This window comes from Anguilla rostrata, chromosome 7 (genome assembly GCF_018555375.3).
Source record: "Anguilla rostrata isolate EN2019 chromosome 7, ASM1855537v3, whole genome shotgun sequence".
NCBI classification, from domain to species: domain Eukaryota; kingdom Metazoa; phylum Chordata; class Actinopteri; order Anguilliformes; family Anguillidae; genus Anguilla; species Anguilla rostrata.
Window position 1 is genome coordinate 11810253 of NC_057939.1, and position 17916 is coordinate 11828168.

At 48.1% G+C, this 17916-nt stretch overlaps 1 protein-coding gene across 1 annotated transcript in view; it reads right to left on the bottom strand.

The window, feature by feature from the left end:
* cog5 (component of oligomeric golgi complex 5) overlaps positions 1-17916 on the bottom strand; it is a 128470-nt gene that overhangs the window by 50801 nt on the left and 59753 nt on the right. The window contains exons 8-10 of the mRNA XM_064342813.1: positions 6642-6801; positions 6061-6173; positions 5686-5763 (exon numbers count right to left, since the gene is read on the bottom strand). Of these exons, the coding sequence (XP_064198883.1) occupies positions 5686-5763; positions 6061-6173; positions 6642-6801 (351 nt within the window). The remainder of the gene's footprint in view (positions 1-5685; positions 5764-6060; positions 6174-6641; positions 6802-17916) is intronic.

Here is a 17916-nt window from a genome sequence, read left to right on the forward strand (position 1 = left end):
CAGTCTGTACGGAACGCAGGCTCAGAGTACGCTGCGACTTTTCTGTCCCCACGGCCCTTACAATTACAGCAGAGCGAAGCACCAGAGCGGGCACACGCAGCAGGAGGGGGCACAGGCAGCAGGAGCGGGCACACGCAGCAGGAGGGGGCACATGCAGCAGGAGTGGGCACACATAGCAGGAGCGATCGGGAAAAATCGATCATGCTCCTGCGCGCCTGGTCTGGTCCACCGGAGCTGTCCTCGGATGCTCTCCCGGGTCCGGTCTTCGCTACACGCTGCCGCTCGCAGCCCTGCGGCCCGCCCCGCGCGCCGCCACCACGGCAGCTAACCTGCGCACCATAAAAGTCAGTGTAGCCGCGCAGCACGGCAGCCTAAAACAGGACGTGCGTAGAATCCCCATGAGGGGAGGAGGGAACGGTACTATATGACCCCAGAGAGAGAGAGAGAGCTGAGAGGGAACTCTCTGCAGATACACAAGAGTAAACAGGGCCGGTAACACACACAAACACTACACAGGGCTGTGTGTGCCGAGGATAAAGGCACACAAAGAACATATGCTGTACACTAAGCATGCGTGTGGGTTGGATACCTGTATGCAGGTGTGTGTGAGAGAAAGAAAGGGCGTACGTCACCATGTGTGTTTGCTGGTTACCTGTATGACTTTTTATGTGCGCATTTGGATTAGGCGCATGTGTACATGTTTGTGTGCCTGAGGTCCCATTCCGTGTATGTGTATGTGTGTGTGTGTGTGTGGTGTGAGAGTACTGTGAGTACGTGTGGTGTATCTGAGGTCCCTCCGCGTGTGTGTGTGCGTGCGTGTGTGTGTAGTATGAGTGTAGCGTGAGTATGTGTGTTGTGTCTCAGGTCCCTCTGTGTGTGCTTGTCTGTATGTAAGGGCAGAGCAGGTCGCGGCGCCTCTGAGCTCTGAGCTCTGTGTGCTGCTGTGCAGCCGCGTAGCCGCGGAATGCTAATGCGTGCCCCGCAGAAACAGTCAAGGGCGACTCTGCATTAATCGAGGCCCCGCCCCCGAGCCTGCGGTCACCACGGCAGCAGCTGCGCCGGAGCTCCGCGCCGACGTGTGGATTCGTGAGTGCCGTGCAGCGCACGCTCGGACGAGGGCGCGTCCTCGCCACGCAGATTTACCGCTTGAAGGGAGAAGCCCCGCGTCACAGACTCACAGGTAGCGGGCTTCTCTGCCGGTCCTTCAAAGCACCTCGTAAAACACGACGGGAACGTTCGAATCCACATTTTAACACTGCAGCACGCGATGAACACGTGACTACTGACACACTGCGGCAGCGTTAGCAGCGATCACGCTAATATCGACATCTTACCGCTCCAAGCGTAGATGACATCAGTAAAAAACAGAGAATTGTATCGTTCTGATGTTTATGAGCCTAACGGGGCACGTGTTTCTGATCATATGAAAGCCGGGCTAGGCTAGGCTAGGCTGTCGTTCTCCAGTCTCTGCTTCCCGATGCTCTCATGCGGGGTGGTGATGTAACAGCCTGTGCCCAGGAGGACGGAGTCAGAGGCGTTTAATTTAGTCGTCGGGGGTGGGCAGGAGGCAACGCTCTACCACACACACAAAAAGTTTCCAAAGAAGGTGAAAAGAAAGGACAAAGACAGTTTATCACACAAGATAGGATTTAAAGGAAGAGTTCACTTTCTGGAGTTCTCTGATAATATTTCAGTTTTAGTATATGTTTTCAATTGGCCCAGACAGTTTTCTTTTGTGCGGTGAGAGATATTTCAGGCACTTAAAAATAGTTCCTTTCAACCTGACAGCTTTACGACAGCTAGTATCCGGGCACTGGGGACTTTGTGAATCTAACGCAAGACAACGGACCTTGAGTAACTCCAAAGCTATTTTTACGACTTGTCTGTTTCCAGTGGAGATATGAATAAATTAGGAATATCAGTTTTTATGTGAAAATGAACTGTCCCTTTGAGACGCGTAAGCAAGGATCGGTTAGAAATGATGACCTTCCATCTACCCGTCAGGCCCCACCCAACATCATTCCCCAGGACCAAACACACAAACACCTGGGCCAGCACAGTCACGGCCAGAACCTGTGCGAGCTTCCCCGGGCTACAGCTAGTGAGCCTTTGGGCAGTAGGGTCAAGTGTTTTGCAAGTCTTCTGTCACGAGCGTGAACCGTATCGCAACGATAGCAGCACTCAAGATCCCGCAGCCACGCCATGCCTGCAACGATGGCCGGGGGGCGGGGGGGGGTTTGGGGGGGGGGGGGGGCGAAAGGGAACAGCCGGGACCGTCTGGGCATGACGCATACGCTGGGAGAACGCCACTCTGAGAATGTAGCGCACCGTCGACAGCTCTGCTGGGCTCAGCAACCTTGGTAAGACTACTGAGGAAAGGAGGTGGTGCAGTCACATGCAGCCACCTGCTGTCCACACCGCTCACCAAGCCACCTGCCACTGGAGTTCAGCTCGGCCTAATGCCCCCAATGCAACAGAGAGAAGATGATAGGGAGAGAGGGAGAGGAATGGGTAGGGAAATACAGAGAGGGAGAAAGAGGGAGGGAGGGATAGTGAAGGAAAGGCAGAGAGGGAAGAAGTGAGGAATTCTACTTTTGTTTCCTGTCAACCTGAGAAGTGAGCAGGGAGGGGGGGTTAATGTGCTTTACAAAAACATAATCGGCTCCAGCTGGTTATCATTTCATTATCCTTGGTTGGTCAGCTCCTCATGCCATCCTCATCAACGCACCACTCAAACTTAAGGTAGCTACATAAGAGTTCACAACGACCTTGAGTCTGTAACACTAGAGGACACGATGGAACAGATAACCAGGGCTCGAGCCAGAGCGATGTAATTCTACCGTGACCAGAAGAGTGTAGTGACAGACACAAGTGATGTCATCCCATTACGGTAGTGGTACATTTTGTACTGTTTACCGCCTGATTAATAGTATCATGCATTATTAACACTCTTTAGTTACATATTGTGTTCAGTAATATCGAGAGCTGTGCAGTGTTCTCTAAAAAAAGAGAGCGGGGTTGGTGTGCACAGGGGACAAAATGGCGGACATACTGTACAGAGCACTATCAAAAAAAGCAGTTATTAACTGAACCTCGGTCTCCTGTGGCATCTAAGAAAGCCCTCTCACAGTTCAGACATTACAAGGGGCGTGGTCTAGGTTGGACAGGCTTGGTCAGGTGACCACAGTGCAATTATGATTGACGGGCGGTCCTCTGCTCTGATTGGCTGTAGCTCTCATACAGCATGCTGCGCTGGAGGCGTGGCTCGCAGGTGAGCGCTGCAGTACTCTCTGCTCACCCACAGGGGGCGCCGCTGGCCGTTCCCTGCAGGAGGGAAACAGGGGAGGAAAGCGGGAGTCTAATCAGGAGTCTCCCCGCGTATCCGTGAGCCGGGCTGATGAGACGCTCTTCCAGGACACACATTCACACACTCACGGTACTGAGGCCCTTAACTGACACACATTAACAGAGTCTCTGACACTCAATCCTCTGAACTTTAATAAGCCTCATTATTACCGCACTTCAGTCTGTCTGCGTGAGGCACAGAAAGAGGGGGGAAGGGGTAGCCACGGATGGAGGGAGACGTACAGAGAGAAGGAAGACAGAGAGCTTCTTTAGTTCCTTCTTTCCTCGCCTTCAATTATTTCTCACTGGAACTTTCGTACTGACCCCTCCATCAGTCCAACAACCCCCTGCCCTTCGCCCAACATCTCCCCATGCCTGCAGGACTCCTTAAAGAATACAGGAAAGTCACACAGAGAGATACGTGCTGTTAAAACCATCAGGAATAATTCATTTCGGACAGGAAAGACCAGAGACCAGGGGTAGAGGTAGAGTTCTTCCAGCACTGACAGTAGAGGGAAACCACCTCTCTACCAATTTGTGTATTTCTGTAAGTGTATTTGGGAGATGTGTGCAAACTATAGATGTACATACTCATAAATTAAATCTAAAGTCACTGCTTGTCGGAGCGACCTTCCTCAGCTGCATGGCCGAAATACTGTCTGCTTTTGTTTTCGTTTAATCATTTTGGGAGCGCAAGCTCGTTGAAAGCCATCTCCAGACATTACTTCAACAGCATGCTAAATATACCTCGGTGAAGGTGATCGATGAATCTCCTCCCACCAACAGCAGATTCTCTACTGTCCTTGCCTAAAACTCCACCCACTTGCTGTGGAAAAAGCTGTCTTCTCCATGTCAGAACCTGTCAATCTAACGACCTCTGCTAATGGGACAGAACTCATGACAGCTGGTACCACACACACAGTATAAGCACATGAACCTAGGTATGTGCAAATTCCATACAGTCTCTCTCTCACACACACATACCACACTACACTGGGCCTACCACAGACACAGAGAAACAAAGACCACAATACCCATGGTAGCTGGTAATCCACACACGCACAAACACACATGCACACGCACACACACACATGTACAATCGTACATGCACACATATACACACACACACACACCACCTACTCAAGGCAAAACCTCAAACACAGCGCCTAACAAAGACACGGACACACACTGCAACACCCACGGCTGCTGCGAGCTCCAGCGAAGACTCACACACACTGCCCACAAACACAATCCCGTCGTATGAAAGCCACTCCTACGACACACACACTTCAAACACAACAGCAAGAGCAAAAGCACGTTATTCACAAAGCCGCTGAATGCACTGGGCTTTATTGTTCTTAGATGACCTGAGCAAACAAACGCTCGTTTTATTCCTTCGCATTAAAAGAAGTCATTTCGGCCCGGATTATCCGGTAGTGGCTGATTTACCGGTGCTAAACTCCACACACTTTCGAGCAGCAAAAGGCTATTACTGTCAGCTGGGGAGAGATATGACAGCACAATAAGAAAAGATAAGGACATAAACGGAACAACAAGACAAACAAGAGAAACCAAATGGAGAGAAAATGTGCTCTATATCCAAAGCACAGCTCCTCTCGCTAGCTCACAGAAACAGCAAAGAGGTATGGGGGTTCCTGCAGTCATATCAACAGCTACTGACTACATTACCCAATACCCCCCATTCAGTGAACAGTGTGAGATGGCTAGCCCCGTGTGTAGCTGCAACATCAGCAGGCACACAGGCTGACAGCTGTCTGACATACGGTAAAATCACTGATCCCTTCAGTGTTTAATGAGCCAGCCAGCTGGTGCACGTGTTGAACACAGGGTCGCGGGCCCTCAAGGGGCTGATCGCAGGGCCAGGGGAAATACAGGCGCAAGGAGCCAAAATGGCGGGGGGTGGTGGTGGTGGGTATGCAACCATCACAAGTTAAGAAGCTTCTCAACACAAACAAACACTCCCCAAAGTCAGACTACATTCACACAGTAAACATTCACATACAAAAACACCCTGCGCAAGTTAAGTTTCATAACAACACAAACAAACCCTGTGGAAGCGATCTCTCAACACACACCACCACACAAACTCCACAAAGGTGAACTTTAACATCACACTATGACACTCCACGAGGCAGGGCTTCGTTCACACACACACAGACGACTTCACAGAGTATCTGAAACGAAAGACTATACTTTCATTCGAGTAACTGTTTTCCTGAAAAGTAAAAACCAAGGAAATATGAGCCAGTGAATGTGAATCGAGCCTCTCGGTCTCTCTGAGGTGCCTTTCCCACGGAAAGAGAAACCAGCCGGTCTCACCTTGACGATTTCATCGATAAAGCACACGTGCGTGACGGGGTCTCTCTTCTTAGTCAGGACCTTCTGGAGGTGCTGGACCTGCAGAGGGACACGCCTTAATGACGAGAGAACACAGGAAACGGCAGCACAGCAGCAATGGGGTCCAGCCATGTCCTCAATATAACAGACTGAACAGTTAAACTCACTTAAAACAGATTACAACTGAATCAGATGCGATAAAAAACAATGCTATTACATGAAACTTGTAATTATTGACATCTCAACCATATAATCATCAGTTCTGAGCATCCAGTTCCTGTTATACAGGTGAGCCTCCACGCCTCTTAAAGCTAAGAGCCAGCGCTGTGTGAGCACGCAGCCCTGGTCATACTGTACCTGTCCACAGGCAGCGCAGATCTGGTCCATCAGCTTCTCCAGGTTGGTCCAGAGAGCAGCTCTGAATGCAGCCGTGTTCCCTGGGGTCGGCATCACTGCCCGGCCTGGAGCGCCTGAGAAACACACACACCGTCACTAAGAGAACCAATCCATACACACACACATGCACACACACACCGACAAATAAGAACACCCATCCATACACACACACATGCACACAAACGCCATCAAATAAGAACACCCATCCATACGCACACGCATGCATGAACACACGCGCACGCACACACGCACGCACACAAACATATAAAACACACACACAGAAACACAGATGCACAGATCACAAACATTCACATAAACAACAATGTATGCATTCACACACATACCCACATAATAGAGTATCAACACTAACAAAACAGATTATATAATAAATGTCATCTTATCATCACCAAGTTGAAACGGCTTGGCCGATTTATGATTCAACTCAACATGTTGTATGACATTGGAAGAAGTATGTGCTGCGGCCGCTAGCGTAAATGCTAAGACTGGAATGAACGTCTGTAACTGTCAATCACACACCGCACCTCTGGCGTTTCCTGGCTGGGACAAGACCTTGATGTCCAGGGCGCTGGCCACGTTCTCCTGGATGGAGGACCTGTACCCCTCCACCACATTACCGATGGTTTCCTTCAGGCTGCCCAGGTTGTAGAAGACCTGCAGGGCAGTTCCCACCTGAGTGGGGTTCTGGGAAAATGAAGAGAAGATGCGTCTGATAATTACATCCGCACGCAACCCAGCTGCTGCTAGAGAACAGGCAGCGTCCCCCAGGGCCCTGTTGGGGCCGATTAGCTACGAGCGACGCAAACCCGAGACTCGAGAGCCGAGAATGTGAGAAACGCACTGGGATAAAAGATGCAAACAAACACGCGCGCACCTGAGAAACGCGGTGAAGCACGTTAGCGCGCGGCGCCGAGCGCGGCGTTCGGGAGACGCCAGGGACGGTCTGAGACTCGGGCTCCCCTCGAAGGTGTAAATCGTTAAAAAAAAAAAAGCGTGCGAATCCGCGGTGCTGCCGTGCGCTGACGTCAGAAGACGCAAGCAGTTCGGCAAAAAATAGGTCACATTAGAATACCCAGAATCAACTCCTTTCAAAGCTGCGGACGAAAATTACAGAACGCGTCCTCGCCTGGCTTAATCAGGGGCAACGGCAAGTTGCGCACGTCACTGAAAGAAAATCTAAAAATAATCCAATAAAAAAAGAAAAATTTTTGAATTTTTATTGAGCGTTTGTGGGAGTTCAGTTCAGAACAGGCTACTACTGTGCTACCTTCAAATGAGCACATGCAGTCAGTATGTGAATGGGGGGATAGAGAGAGAAAGAGAGAATAAAAAGAGAGAGTATTATTATTACTGTTTACGTGTATGTGTATGCATTTATGATCATATTATCCAATTCGTACTGTTTGTCATCTGAGGTTTCACATGTTCCTTGCCATGCCTTGGCAATACAAATGCAAATTTTGTCATGCCAATAAAGATTTAAGAGAGAGAGACAGAGAAAGAGAGAGTGAAAGGTTCCTTTTTTTAATGTCATCATTTATGAATTCCCTGCTCTAGTGATACAAGATCATGCAAATAAAGCGTATTTGAATTTGAATTTGAAACTGGAGAGAGAGAGAGAGAGAGAGAGAGAGAGAGAGATCAGAGGACAGGATAATGCACAAGTTCCTGCTGCACTAATGGCAGTGAGATGAGATATAAAGTGGAGAGCGGGTCCTGATGAAAGCGCTCATTAATGAGAGCTCTGCAGCAATCGGCACATTGTTCAGTCCGTAATCACTCCTGGGAGCATCTTTCCCCTGGTGAGTCACACGCAGGAAGCCAGGATTGAGGCCAGAGCAGCTTTCTCTCACAGCATCTCTCCCTCTCCCTCTCTCTCCCTCTCCCTCTGTCGCCCTCTCTCAGTTTCTCTCTCTCTCTGTTTCTCTCTCTCCCTCTCTCACCCTCTCTGTTTCTCTGTCTCCCTCCATCTACCCATTTCTCTCTCGCCCTCTCTCCGTTTCTCTCTCGTTCTCTCTCCCTCTCTCCATTTCTCTCCCTCTCTCCTTCCCCCTGTCTCCTTCTCTCCACTTCTCTCTCTCTCTCTCTCTCTTCTCTCCTCTCCCTTCTCTCCTCTCTCTCCTCTCTCTCTCTCTCTCTCTCTCTCTCTCTCCCCCTCTCTCTCTCTCTGAGCAGCGGAGCTGCTTGGGGCACAGCTGGGGCCTTTTGAAGACGCGTGGCGTGCGTACGAAGCGCAGGTTTCCGTGGCGCAGCCTGCCGTTTGGCGGCTGTGTGACTGCTGGGGGGTAACGTGCCAGCAGGAAGAGGACCGGTTTGTCACGTATGCGCCCGTGCCCATGCACCCGAGACGCTGGTGGCCCGCTGCACACGGAACAAACAGCGCCAAAAAGCCAAATAACAGGCCGGCATGAAAGAACACCAAACAGAAGACTCATGAAGTACGGGGAGCAGGGGGGGGGGGCATAAAACGGGGCTACTGTGGGTGTCCCAAAACCAGTGTGGGGCAGTGCCTGTAAATTGCCACTCGGGTCACATCCACCTGCTGGATAATGCCCTAACGTCCTAACGTGCTAACGTGACCGCTAACGTGCTAACGTGACCGAAATCGTGCCGAGGCAAATATCCCCGCGTTCCCGCGTAGCTCCCAGACATCTCTGTTACGCTCTGTTCCTCGCGGAACCCTGCCTCGCTCACGTCAAGGTAATGTTGCACTTTGTAACCAGAATTAGCACTTTGTTCTAACAGGTGTCCAACGATCTGTTCCTTTACCGGCAGGAGAGAAATGCAGTTAAAAGGCTTGGCTGGCCTGCCGCCCGTAAGACGAGAACACGGGGGAGAACGAAGACCTTCAGGGGAGGTCAACCGCCGCCAAAATACTCAGCAAAGAGTGAATGCAAATCAGATTAGCCGACACATAGCTGCATATGATAATTCAATATTTCAAATCTGAACTTGACATTTTTTTCCCTCTTTATCTTTCAGAAAAAAGGTGCCGATGTCGTCCTCTTGGGTGCATTGCTATTATCGCTGGGATTTCAGAGGCAGGTCCCAATGCCAGCACATCTCACTGCAGGTTACAGCTCTCTGCAGGTCATTTCAGTGTAAAACTCACATACTGTGTTTATCACACTACGTGTATCAGGTGTGTTCCTCATACAGTAGATATATTGCATGCTTCTCACGCTGTTGGTATGCCAGGTGTGTTTATCACACTGTAGGTATACTGTGTTTGTCTCATACAATTGGTATATCAGGGTTTTTTTTCACACACTGTTGGTATAGCAGGTATTTTGCTCACTTCAGAAATGACAAAATGCCTGCACGGTCTCTCACTGGAGGTTAAATAAATTTTAGGGTACCTCAGGTGACTCAGCTGCAATGGTGGAACAGTGTACTGCAGAATCTTTCAGACACTGAGCAACTCTGTATTCAGCCAGTGTAAGCTCTCAGCCAGCTCACCAACTCCTGAGCCATTCTGCAGAGATTCAGAACTAGTGAAACATAAGTGATTCACATCTGAGAACACAGAGCTTCTGCAAGTCCAACATCAAAATCCAACCCGCAATGGGCATCATTACACCGAGTACTCCTAGTCCATGTGTACAGTATGCTGACAATCTTTGGTAAGCAAAAGGGTTTTTTTTGTTCTTATAAGATTTACAAGAGTTCCTCGTGGGTCATGGGGAGACAGAGGCTAAATGTAAATGCTACCATTAAGCAAAACATAATTATGTTTTTGAAAGAATGACCTGTATAATTCATCAGGAGAAGAAAGAAGGGTCAGGGTTTAGCCAACATATAATCTGCTGCGTGGGCAGCCAGCAAAATGTCACTACCACCCTTTTGCATGAACAATGACCACACTGCTCAAGGGTAGTCAAGCAAGGCCAATCACACACAGCCATATTCTTTTCGCCACGTGAAAACCTTCCATAATGACGGTGCAAATAATCAATCACATGACCACGCTCGTTGTGGCAATCCATACCATATGACAACTCTTCTTTAGGGATGTCTGGGCCTCTATTAGGAACATCTGCCTTTATGGTTTCTTTCCTTTTTTTGACACATTTGTGATATACATTAAAATATTTTTCAAAGTTTAATTCCACGGCAACTCCTACCGCCTGTTTTCAATCAGAAGGAAGAGCCTTGGAAATGTGCAAAGAATTACACCTGCTGTAGAGGTGAGGAATGCCAGGATTCATGAGTGTTACACATTTCTGCATGACTGAAGCCTAGGGGGGGGGGGCGGGAGATACAGTTGTACACCACTGCACCTACGGCACAGGTGATCCTACAGCGGTGTCATTCTTCTTCAGGAGACCAACACACGTAATTCACAATGACACCAACGTCAACGAGCAGCAAACAGACGGTAAACTTTCACTTGAAACTGGAATTCCGAAGGGAGCCTCCGATCAGCTCGGATCAGAGGTGCTTGGCTGGTCTCTGGCAGGCCTTGCATCTCAAACAGTCACAAGCCCATGAAGACCGGCTGCACTGACAAAGTGAATACTGCAGAACAGGGGGAGGTGCTGAAACTCTCCCAGACAGTGTGCTCCAACACAAACAAAATGGCTGCCCTAACACACTGTGCTAAATCATTTCTCTCTGCCTGCTCTAATTATGCACACTGTTCTAAATGCCTGTTCCAACACCCACACTGTTCAAACTGCCTGCTCTAACCCACACTGTTCAAAATGCCTGCTCTAACACACACTAAATGACAGCTCTAGCACACTGTGCTAAATAAAAGCTCTAGCACACACACACAACACACACACACACACACACACACACTGTTCTAAATGACAGCTCTAAATGACAGCTCTATGCTGCTGGCTGCAGGCTTGTGTGTGTGCCGGCACTGAGGTGTGGAGAAAGCGGGTCTATTTCATCGCTGGGTCTATTTCCTCCATATCTACCTGTCTGTTATGCAATCACAGTCATCATGACAGATAAATCTGCAAAGAAGGCAAAAAAATAAAAAAAATCAATGTGATCTGGACGTGACGAGTGCATTTAAGGCTGCTCCGCGCGTTCATAGGACGACACACCGAGGAAGGCACACACACGTGTCCCCGAACACGCAAACGCTCACACGCAAGCACGTTCAAGCAGGAGCACACGCACGTGCAAACACTCATCCATATGAGAGCGGTGTCTTAGCAGTTAGCGTCTTCACTGGCTCTCTATCCCCATGGTAGGGGAAACAGGTACCGCCATGATGTCAGTCACACAGTAGGCTACGGGGGCTATAGCACAGACGAGCGCTAACTCTCAGAGACCCTAAGAGACTGATGAAGCTACAGAGTAACAGCGATGGCGCCAGAAACCAGGATAGAGACCCCAGGCAGACCCCAGTCAGCAGGCACCTCCGATCCCTGCTCCACAGTCAGCTGCATAACTGTGCAAATCAACAGGAAACCAAAAATTAAAATGGCCACCGGACCTTTTTCACCCAGACGAGACGAGAAATTGAGGGCGGAGCCCAGAGCTGGGTAGCAGGTATTTAGGAGATGATTGGATGAAGATTGGGAATGGGTGGGTGAACATGTCTGGAGGATGGACGTTCGTCCACCCAATGAGAAGAGAGAAATATGGTTATCTAACACAACAAAAGAGGATAAGAGAGTGAAAGTGGTAACATGGGAGAAGAGAATTAGGCCAGCAGCCTGTATAGGATTTGATTACAATACACACTACGATGCGGCTTGTCTTGGAGAATTATAATTATGATAAGTATAACACTAAATAATTAAAGAAGTACTGTACTAAAAATAAGGTTGCATTAAAATGGCGGAGGTGTTAAAAAAACATCGAGCCGTGCTAAGTGAGGAAGCGCTAGTGACAGCTTCGTTGTTTGATCCGCTGTCGATCACACGGAGAAAGCAGGGCCGGATATTTGTCAAACAAACCGACAGCCGATAAGAAATGGAGTGAAACCTTTTATTTTTTCCCCCACCCCATCACCCGGCGCATCTTTCAGGATAACACGAACCACATTTATTACCGCCAGCCTTCCTGTCTGAGCTTCCCCGTCAATCAGCGAGCGCCGCGGACGGATCGAATGTTTGCGCTGCCCGGAACGTTTCGAGCGCGGGTGACAGGCTGACACCGCGCAGTCGATCTGACCGGGCCGAGGGCCCGTCCCCGCGCGGAGTTCTGTGACGCCGCGAGAGTAGCGATTTTTAGACGCTTCGCTCCCCGATCAAAGGGCACACCCGTGATGACTCGTTTACGATGACCGCGACTGCCGCACGTGCGACCTGAGCAGGGCCCGTGGGTTGAGCCGACGGATTCTGCTCCTGGACGATACCTGCCGAGCTCGGCAGTCAGACTGAAGAAAGAAAAAAAACTGTCTGGAGAGTTTGGGGTTTCTCCAAACTCAGCGAAATCTGCAGACTGAGCCCAAAACTAAAACCAGCAAGTGAGGTAAAAAAGATAAAACAGAATAAAACACAAGCTTCCTTACATTTACACTGCATTCATTTTATCTGGGCAGACAGCCCTATAAATTACTTTCACTGCAGCAGATATCTTCGATCAGGGGTAAGCTGACAGCACCTAAACTTGGGATTCAAACCCGCAGCTCCCGGGTCACAATCGCAGTTCCTTAGGCGCTACATCACACGGCCTCCCCATAATGCAAACATGATACTTAGCTAGCAAAAGCCCGTGAAGTCTTCTCTCTGATTTATCCTCTGCTCTACGGAAGCAGGAAAAAACGCACAAGGATTTCTGAGAGGACAAACGGCCCTTAAATCACAAAAAGCACTACGCTCAAGTGCATGACGTATTTCAAAGAGTCTTCAAAAGAATTCAGAAGACCTGCGTCCATAATAAGTATTCCCCCAGCCCCCCATTAACAATCAGAGCGTGAAGTGGACCAAGTCTTAAACAAACAGAGGCGTCAAGGGGGCGGCGAATTAGATAACGCGCCACCGACACATCCCGAATCGTCCCTTTTCTGCCACTTAATACGGATCCCCGGCAGCAGAACGTTAATTAAGTTTTTAACAAAAGTGGGGAAGGGCGAAATCTCCGGTTGAGCTCCGGTTGTTTTATCGGGAAAGCCAATTTCATGGCTAATGGGTTCATTATTGTGGACACGCATGAAGGGGTCCCTCTGATAAAGTTCTCCCCCGGCAGTAGGGGTCCCTCAGTGCCTGTGAGGTACTGTACAGCCCAGCCCGAGGAACGCACTCTCTCTCTCACGGTCTGCACAGAAGCCCTGAGCCTATTTTACATAAGAAAGCACAGGCATGCCAGCTAGTTTTATGTACTAAAGTATTTTATGAATATAGCTATACACAGGCTCAAAAAGCAGCTGGGATAACATGAACCTTCAGAATCCAACTTGCCAGTACAGCATCTCCCCACATCTGGGACTGAACCTGTAACCTTCTGGCGAAACCCTGCCTCCTTCACTACCACCCCACTTTGCTACCACGACTAAATTGGACCATTACTTTCCATGAGAAATACTGGTGGAGGCATTTGTACAGAAGTAGTAGACCTAAATGGGTCAATTCGTGGAATTCAATTCATTCATCTTTACTATGCAGAAACTGTAGAAAGCCATGTTTTTTCCTCCTCACTTCAAAACACTCCTGCGGGGTACAAAAAAAAAGCAATTTACACATCTTGACAAACAGACCCATACGCTACAAGAGGAACATCAAAACACATCACATAGCGAAAACAATATCCACCTCTTAAAAACACCATGGGCCAGGCGCCAAATGCACGCTTGTTCTCTCTCTGAACCTGGCTCTCAAACTTCCACTGCCAAAATGGGAAGGGCGTTGGAATACACAAAACTTATTCCTCACATTAAGGCAGAACATTTATATTGTGTAAAAGGATCAGCATCGTCAACCCTCCAGGATAAATGTGCGGAAAACGAGAATAAATTTGAACTCCAAAGCGGCACGGCACTTCCCTGTGACAGATGTTTATCCTCAAACAGAGGTGCCTTCAGGAACACAAGAGCTTATTACTGGTAGCCATGGCAGCAGATAATTGTAGTTCTCTGTTGCCCTTTGCTATGGGATGTTGTTACTGACAAAATGTGAGAACAAACCTATGACATCATCAACAGTTTATCATCGCACTTACATTTTATACTGGATATTCTGTCCCTGTCACCAAACACTCCATCATTGTAAGTCTTGAACACGCCAACGTCGCCATTAGCCATACATACTAAGCTTTACCCAGACAAAAAGTATTACTTTCCTGATTAAGTTACAGGAATGAAATGAAAAAAAAATGTTTTGAACATCTTCTATAAGGGTAATTCACAGCCCTTATAAAAGTATAAAAGTATTTATGCAAATGCAGTACATGGGAAAATGATCAGAGGGGAATGATGGGACTAAATTCAAGTTACGTACGCCTGGTCAGACATGCAGATCTTTGAGTTCAATGTTCAGTTCAGCTCATTATGTTAGCTTTTTTTCATTTGTCCCGAGTTGCAGTCTGCTTCTTTAAAAACACCTCCGTGCTGGGTCCGCACTGTTCCATGAATTTATTCATTAATCCAGGTGCCTTGTTTTCCCTAAAGGACCTGCACATAACTGACTGATTAAAAAACGGTAGAGTGAAGCATGTACCATCATACAATATAATGTTACTGTCAGACATGAACTGAAATATGTCCCTTGAAGAGGTGAGGCCAATGAACCTACATCACTACAGTGCAAATTACTCTGCTTCATTTTTATGAAAAAAATCACAATTGGTGGGAGTACCATTGCAGCTAATTGAGACTTCTGAAATACAGGAATACCTGTGAGCATTTTGGCTGGTTAGTAATCATGACCAGAGTAGCTTTTCAGAAAGGTTAATCATGCCTGAAACTGTGCCGATGTCGCCCAACCCTAACTCACATACATCATTTACTCAGTAATTAGGCTGAGAGCAAATATGCTGTTCATATCAGAAATTCCCAGATTTGAAACTACCACTTGGCTTTTGCAAGGACCTAATCCAAAAACTGTAATGGACTCTAAAAATGGTTGACATCAAAGGAATTAAATGACAGATGTAGCCATAGCAAATATGATAACCATAACAAACAACAAAAGACTAAAATGTCAAATGCCAAAGCAATGAAAATTAATTTCTCATCTCATGAAAATAGTTTATTTCACCTTGACTCTTTAAATTTCAATTACAATTATTTGTATTACAACAGCCTTATTTATTAGCCTGCACTGGTATACACTTGCAGAGCCATTAAATTACTCCCCATCTCATTTATTAGAGACTGTTTCAGTCTGCTGTAGAGCTGTGAAGCCAGATGGCGGAAGCCCTTTGAGGACAAACCCACTTGCATTCCCAATGAGAGAGCCAGATGCAACAATGACACAGGGAAATAACTTCCCTGGCAAAGCAAACATCGGGGCAGGCTCAGAAACGGCGGCGCTGCCATCTTGACGCGATGGCAAAAGAGGGGCTGACAGAGTGCACTTGTAACTGGAGCGCTGCTTCTAACAAGGAGCCGCCATTTCCATTACCGCCAGTCCCGCTCGCAACCTCACGGCACCGTGAGCCTGACCAGGCTGACTGCTCGAGTGAGATACCGTAAATCAGCCCCGAATTCAAGGTGTGCGCGCTTTGCTAATAAATCAACGGGCAACTTCTCCTGGTGACTCACGAGCGTTTGTATGTGGGGATCCGTATGGAGGCAGTGATGCAAGCCAAGGCAACCAAACGTTAATCCTGGCCGCACTGATTTCATCTCTCCCTCACAAATTACTAAAGCTCAGCACACTCAAATTGCTAGATCACCAATTACTAGATAACCACACACCCGTAAAAAAAATGAATTAAAGAAGATTGACTACATTTCACAGCTGTCAGAGAATGTTGGTCCTGATTCAGACCAACTAGGACCCCTTTTTCCTTAATCTCTAGTGACCTTTCACACCTGTAAGCATATATGCACAGTATTCCTCCGCAATATAAGAAATCACCAAGCTAAAAATGTGCCACTTGCTTAGATTAGTTTCTCAAAGTCGAATTGAATCTGGCTGGTTCAAAATGTAGTTCAATTATGCCTCAAATACGTGCGGCGTGGATAGGAATAGCAAATGAAGCAAATGAGGAATGTAAATTCAAAAAGACAAAAATAAGGTCGAATAAGGTCGAGCAATATCAAAAGGAAAATGGTTTGTTAAATCATTCATCAGATAATCACTTTGTCATTGCCTGTCCACACACTGCAGAAATAAGAAAACAAAATGGTTTGACACATTAGCTTTTATTTTCCTACACACGCAGTGAAAATATAAAGCGGTTTCGAGGCTGGGAAAGATGGTGCCGTCCTGAGGCGACATGGTGCACCTCGTGCTGTGTGTTTGTGCCTTTACTGTGCGTTCGCTGTGTTTCCGCGAGGAGAAAGCATGCGTTGTACGATCAGATATTATTGAATGGACCCTTTAAGCATTCACAAAATAAAGAAGTGCATGCCAAGGGTGACAGAAAATCAGTATATGAGTGTCATCAGTGCTATTATAAACCAAGTCACAACAGGCTTATTTGTCTATTGACCAGTTGGTAGCTGGATCAATAGAAGGCGGAATAAGGCGATCAATCGATGAATGCCGCTGACAAGAGGGAAAGGTGACCTAAGGGGATAGAGGATCACAGTGTGTGTAATTACCGCCCACACACGGTGCAAGGAGCAAGCCAGCTGGAGCGTGCGTTTCCACACAGTACTACAGGAGAGCTACCGAATCTCTCACTGATCACAGCTGCTAGATCGTGGGCTCCTGGCACATCGCTGCAGGAACGAACAGAGCAGCAGGCCGAGAAATGGCAGCTCGTCATAATACCCACAGGGCCCCTGTGGACTGATGGGCCAGGCTGGATAAGGACACAGTATTAAAGCAAACATATGCTCACCAAAAAAAGCCTTACACAAGGTGCTGGGTCACAGGAACATCTTAAGAATATGAAGAAAAAAAGAATAGAAAGGATACATTTGTACACTTTCTTGATGCTTCAAAAACAAATAACGAGGTTGAATAGACTGCATTTATATAGCGCTTTTATCCAAAGCGCTTTACAATTGATGCCTCTCATTCGCCAGAGCAGTTAGGGGTTAGGGGTTAGGTGTCTTGCTCAAGGACACTTCGACACGCCCAGGGCGGGGTTTGAACCGGCAACCCTCCGACTGCCAGACAATCGGTCTTACCTCCTGAGCTATGTCGCCCCATGAAATAAAGGTTTTATTTCATCATGCAAGCAGTTCACATTTCGACTTCGTCAGGACTGTACGGCTAATGACACAGCACAGCCCCCAACCTGAAATGCCCGGGAGACAAAACCTGTGGTCAACGGGCTTACTGACTGAGCTCAACGATCTCACCGTTAACTCTAAAGAGCGAAAAGGAAAGAGAAACCATGAAAAATAAAAGCCAAAACTGCGTCCGAGCTGTTTTTTTTCCCTACGTTCCTCCGCTCGGCTGGCATTCCCCTCGCACGTTTGACATTCGGACTCTTCCACTGCTCAGCCCTCTGCTACATTCCACCACAAACCAGCGGTTCGTTCGCTAACACAACGGCTCTCCCTCCCTCTCAGGCTGTTTCCAGGCTGACGGAGGGGAAACGAGGTGACTAAGCCAGGATCATACGCGATCTCTCCTGGTACCGATTAACACAACCGCAATGGCACTAGCAGGTGCCGCATTGGGGTGGGGGTGGGGGGGATTCAGCCATTAAAGCCCCCCTAGGAGCTCACATTGGAGGACGGGGGTCTGCCGGTGCCTCTGCTCTGAGTAAGGG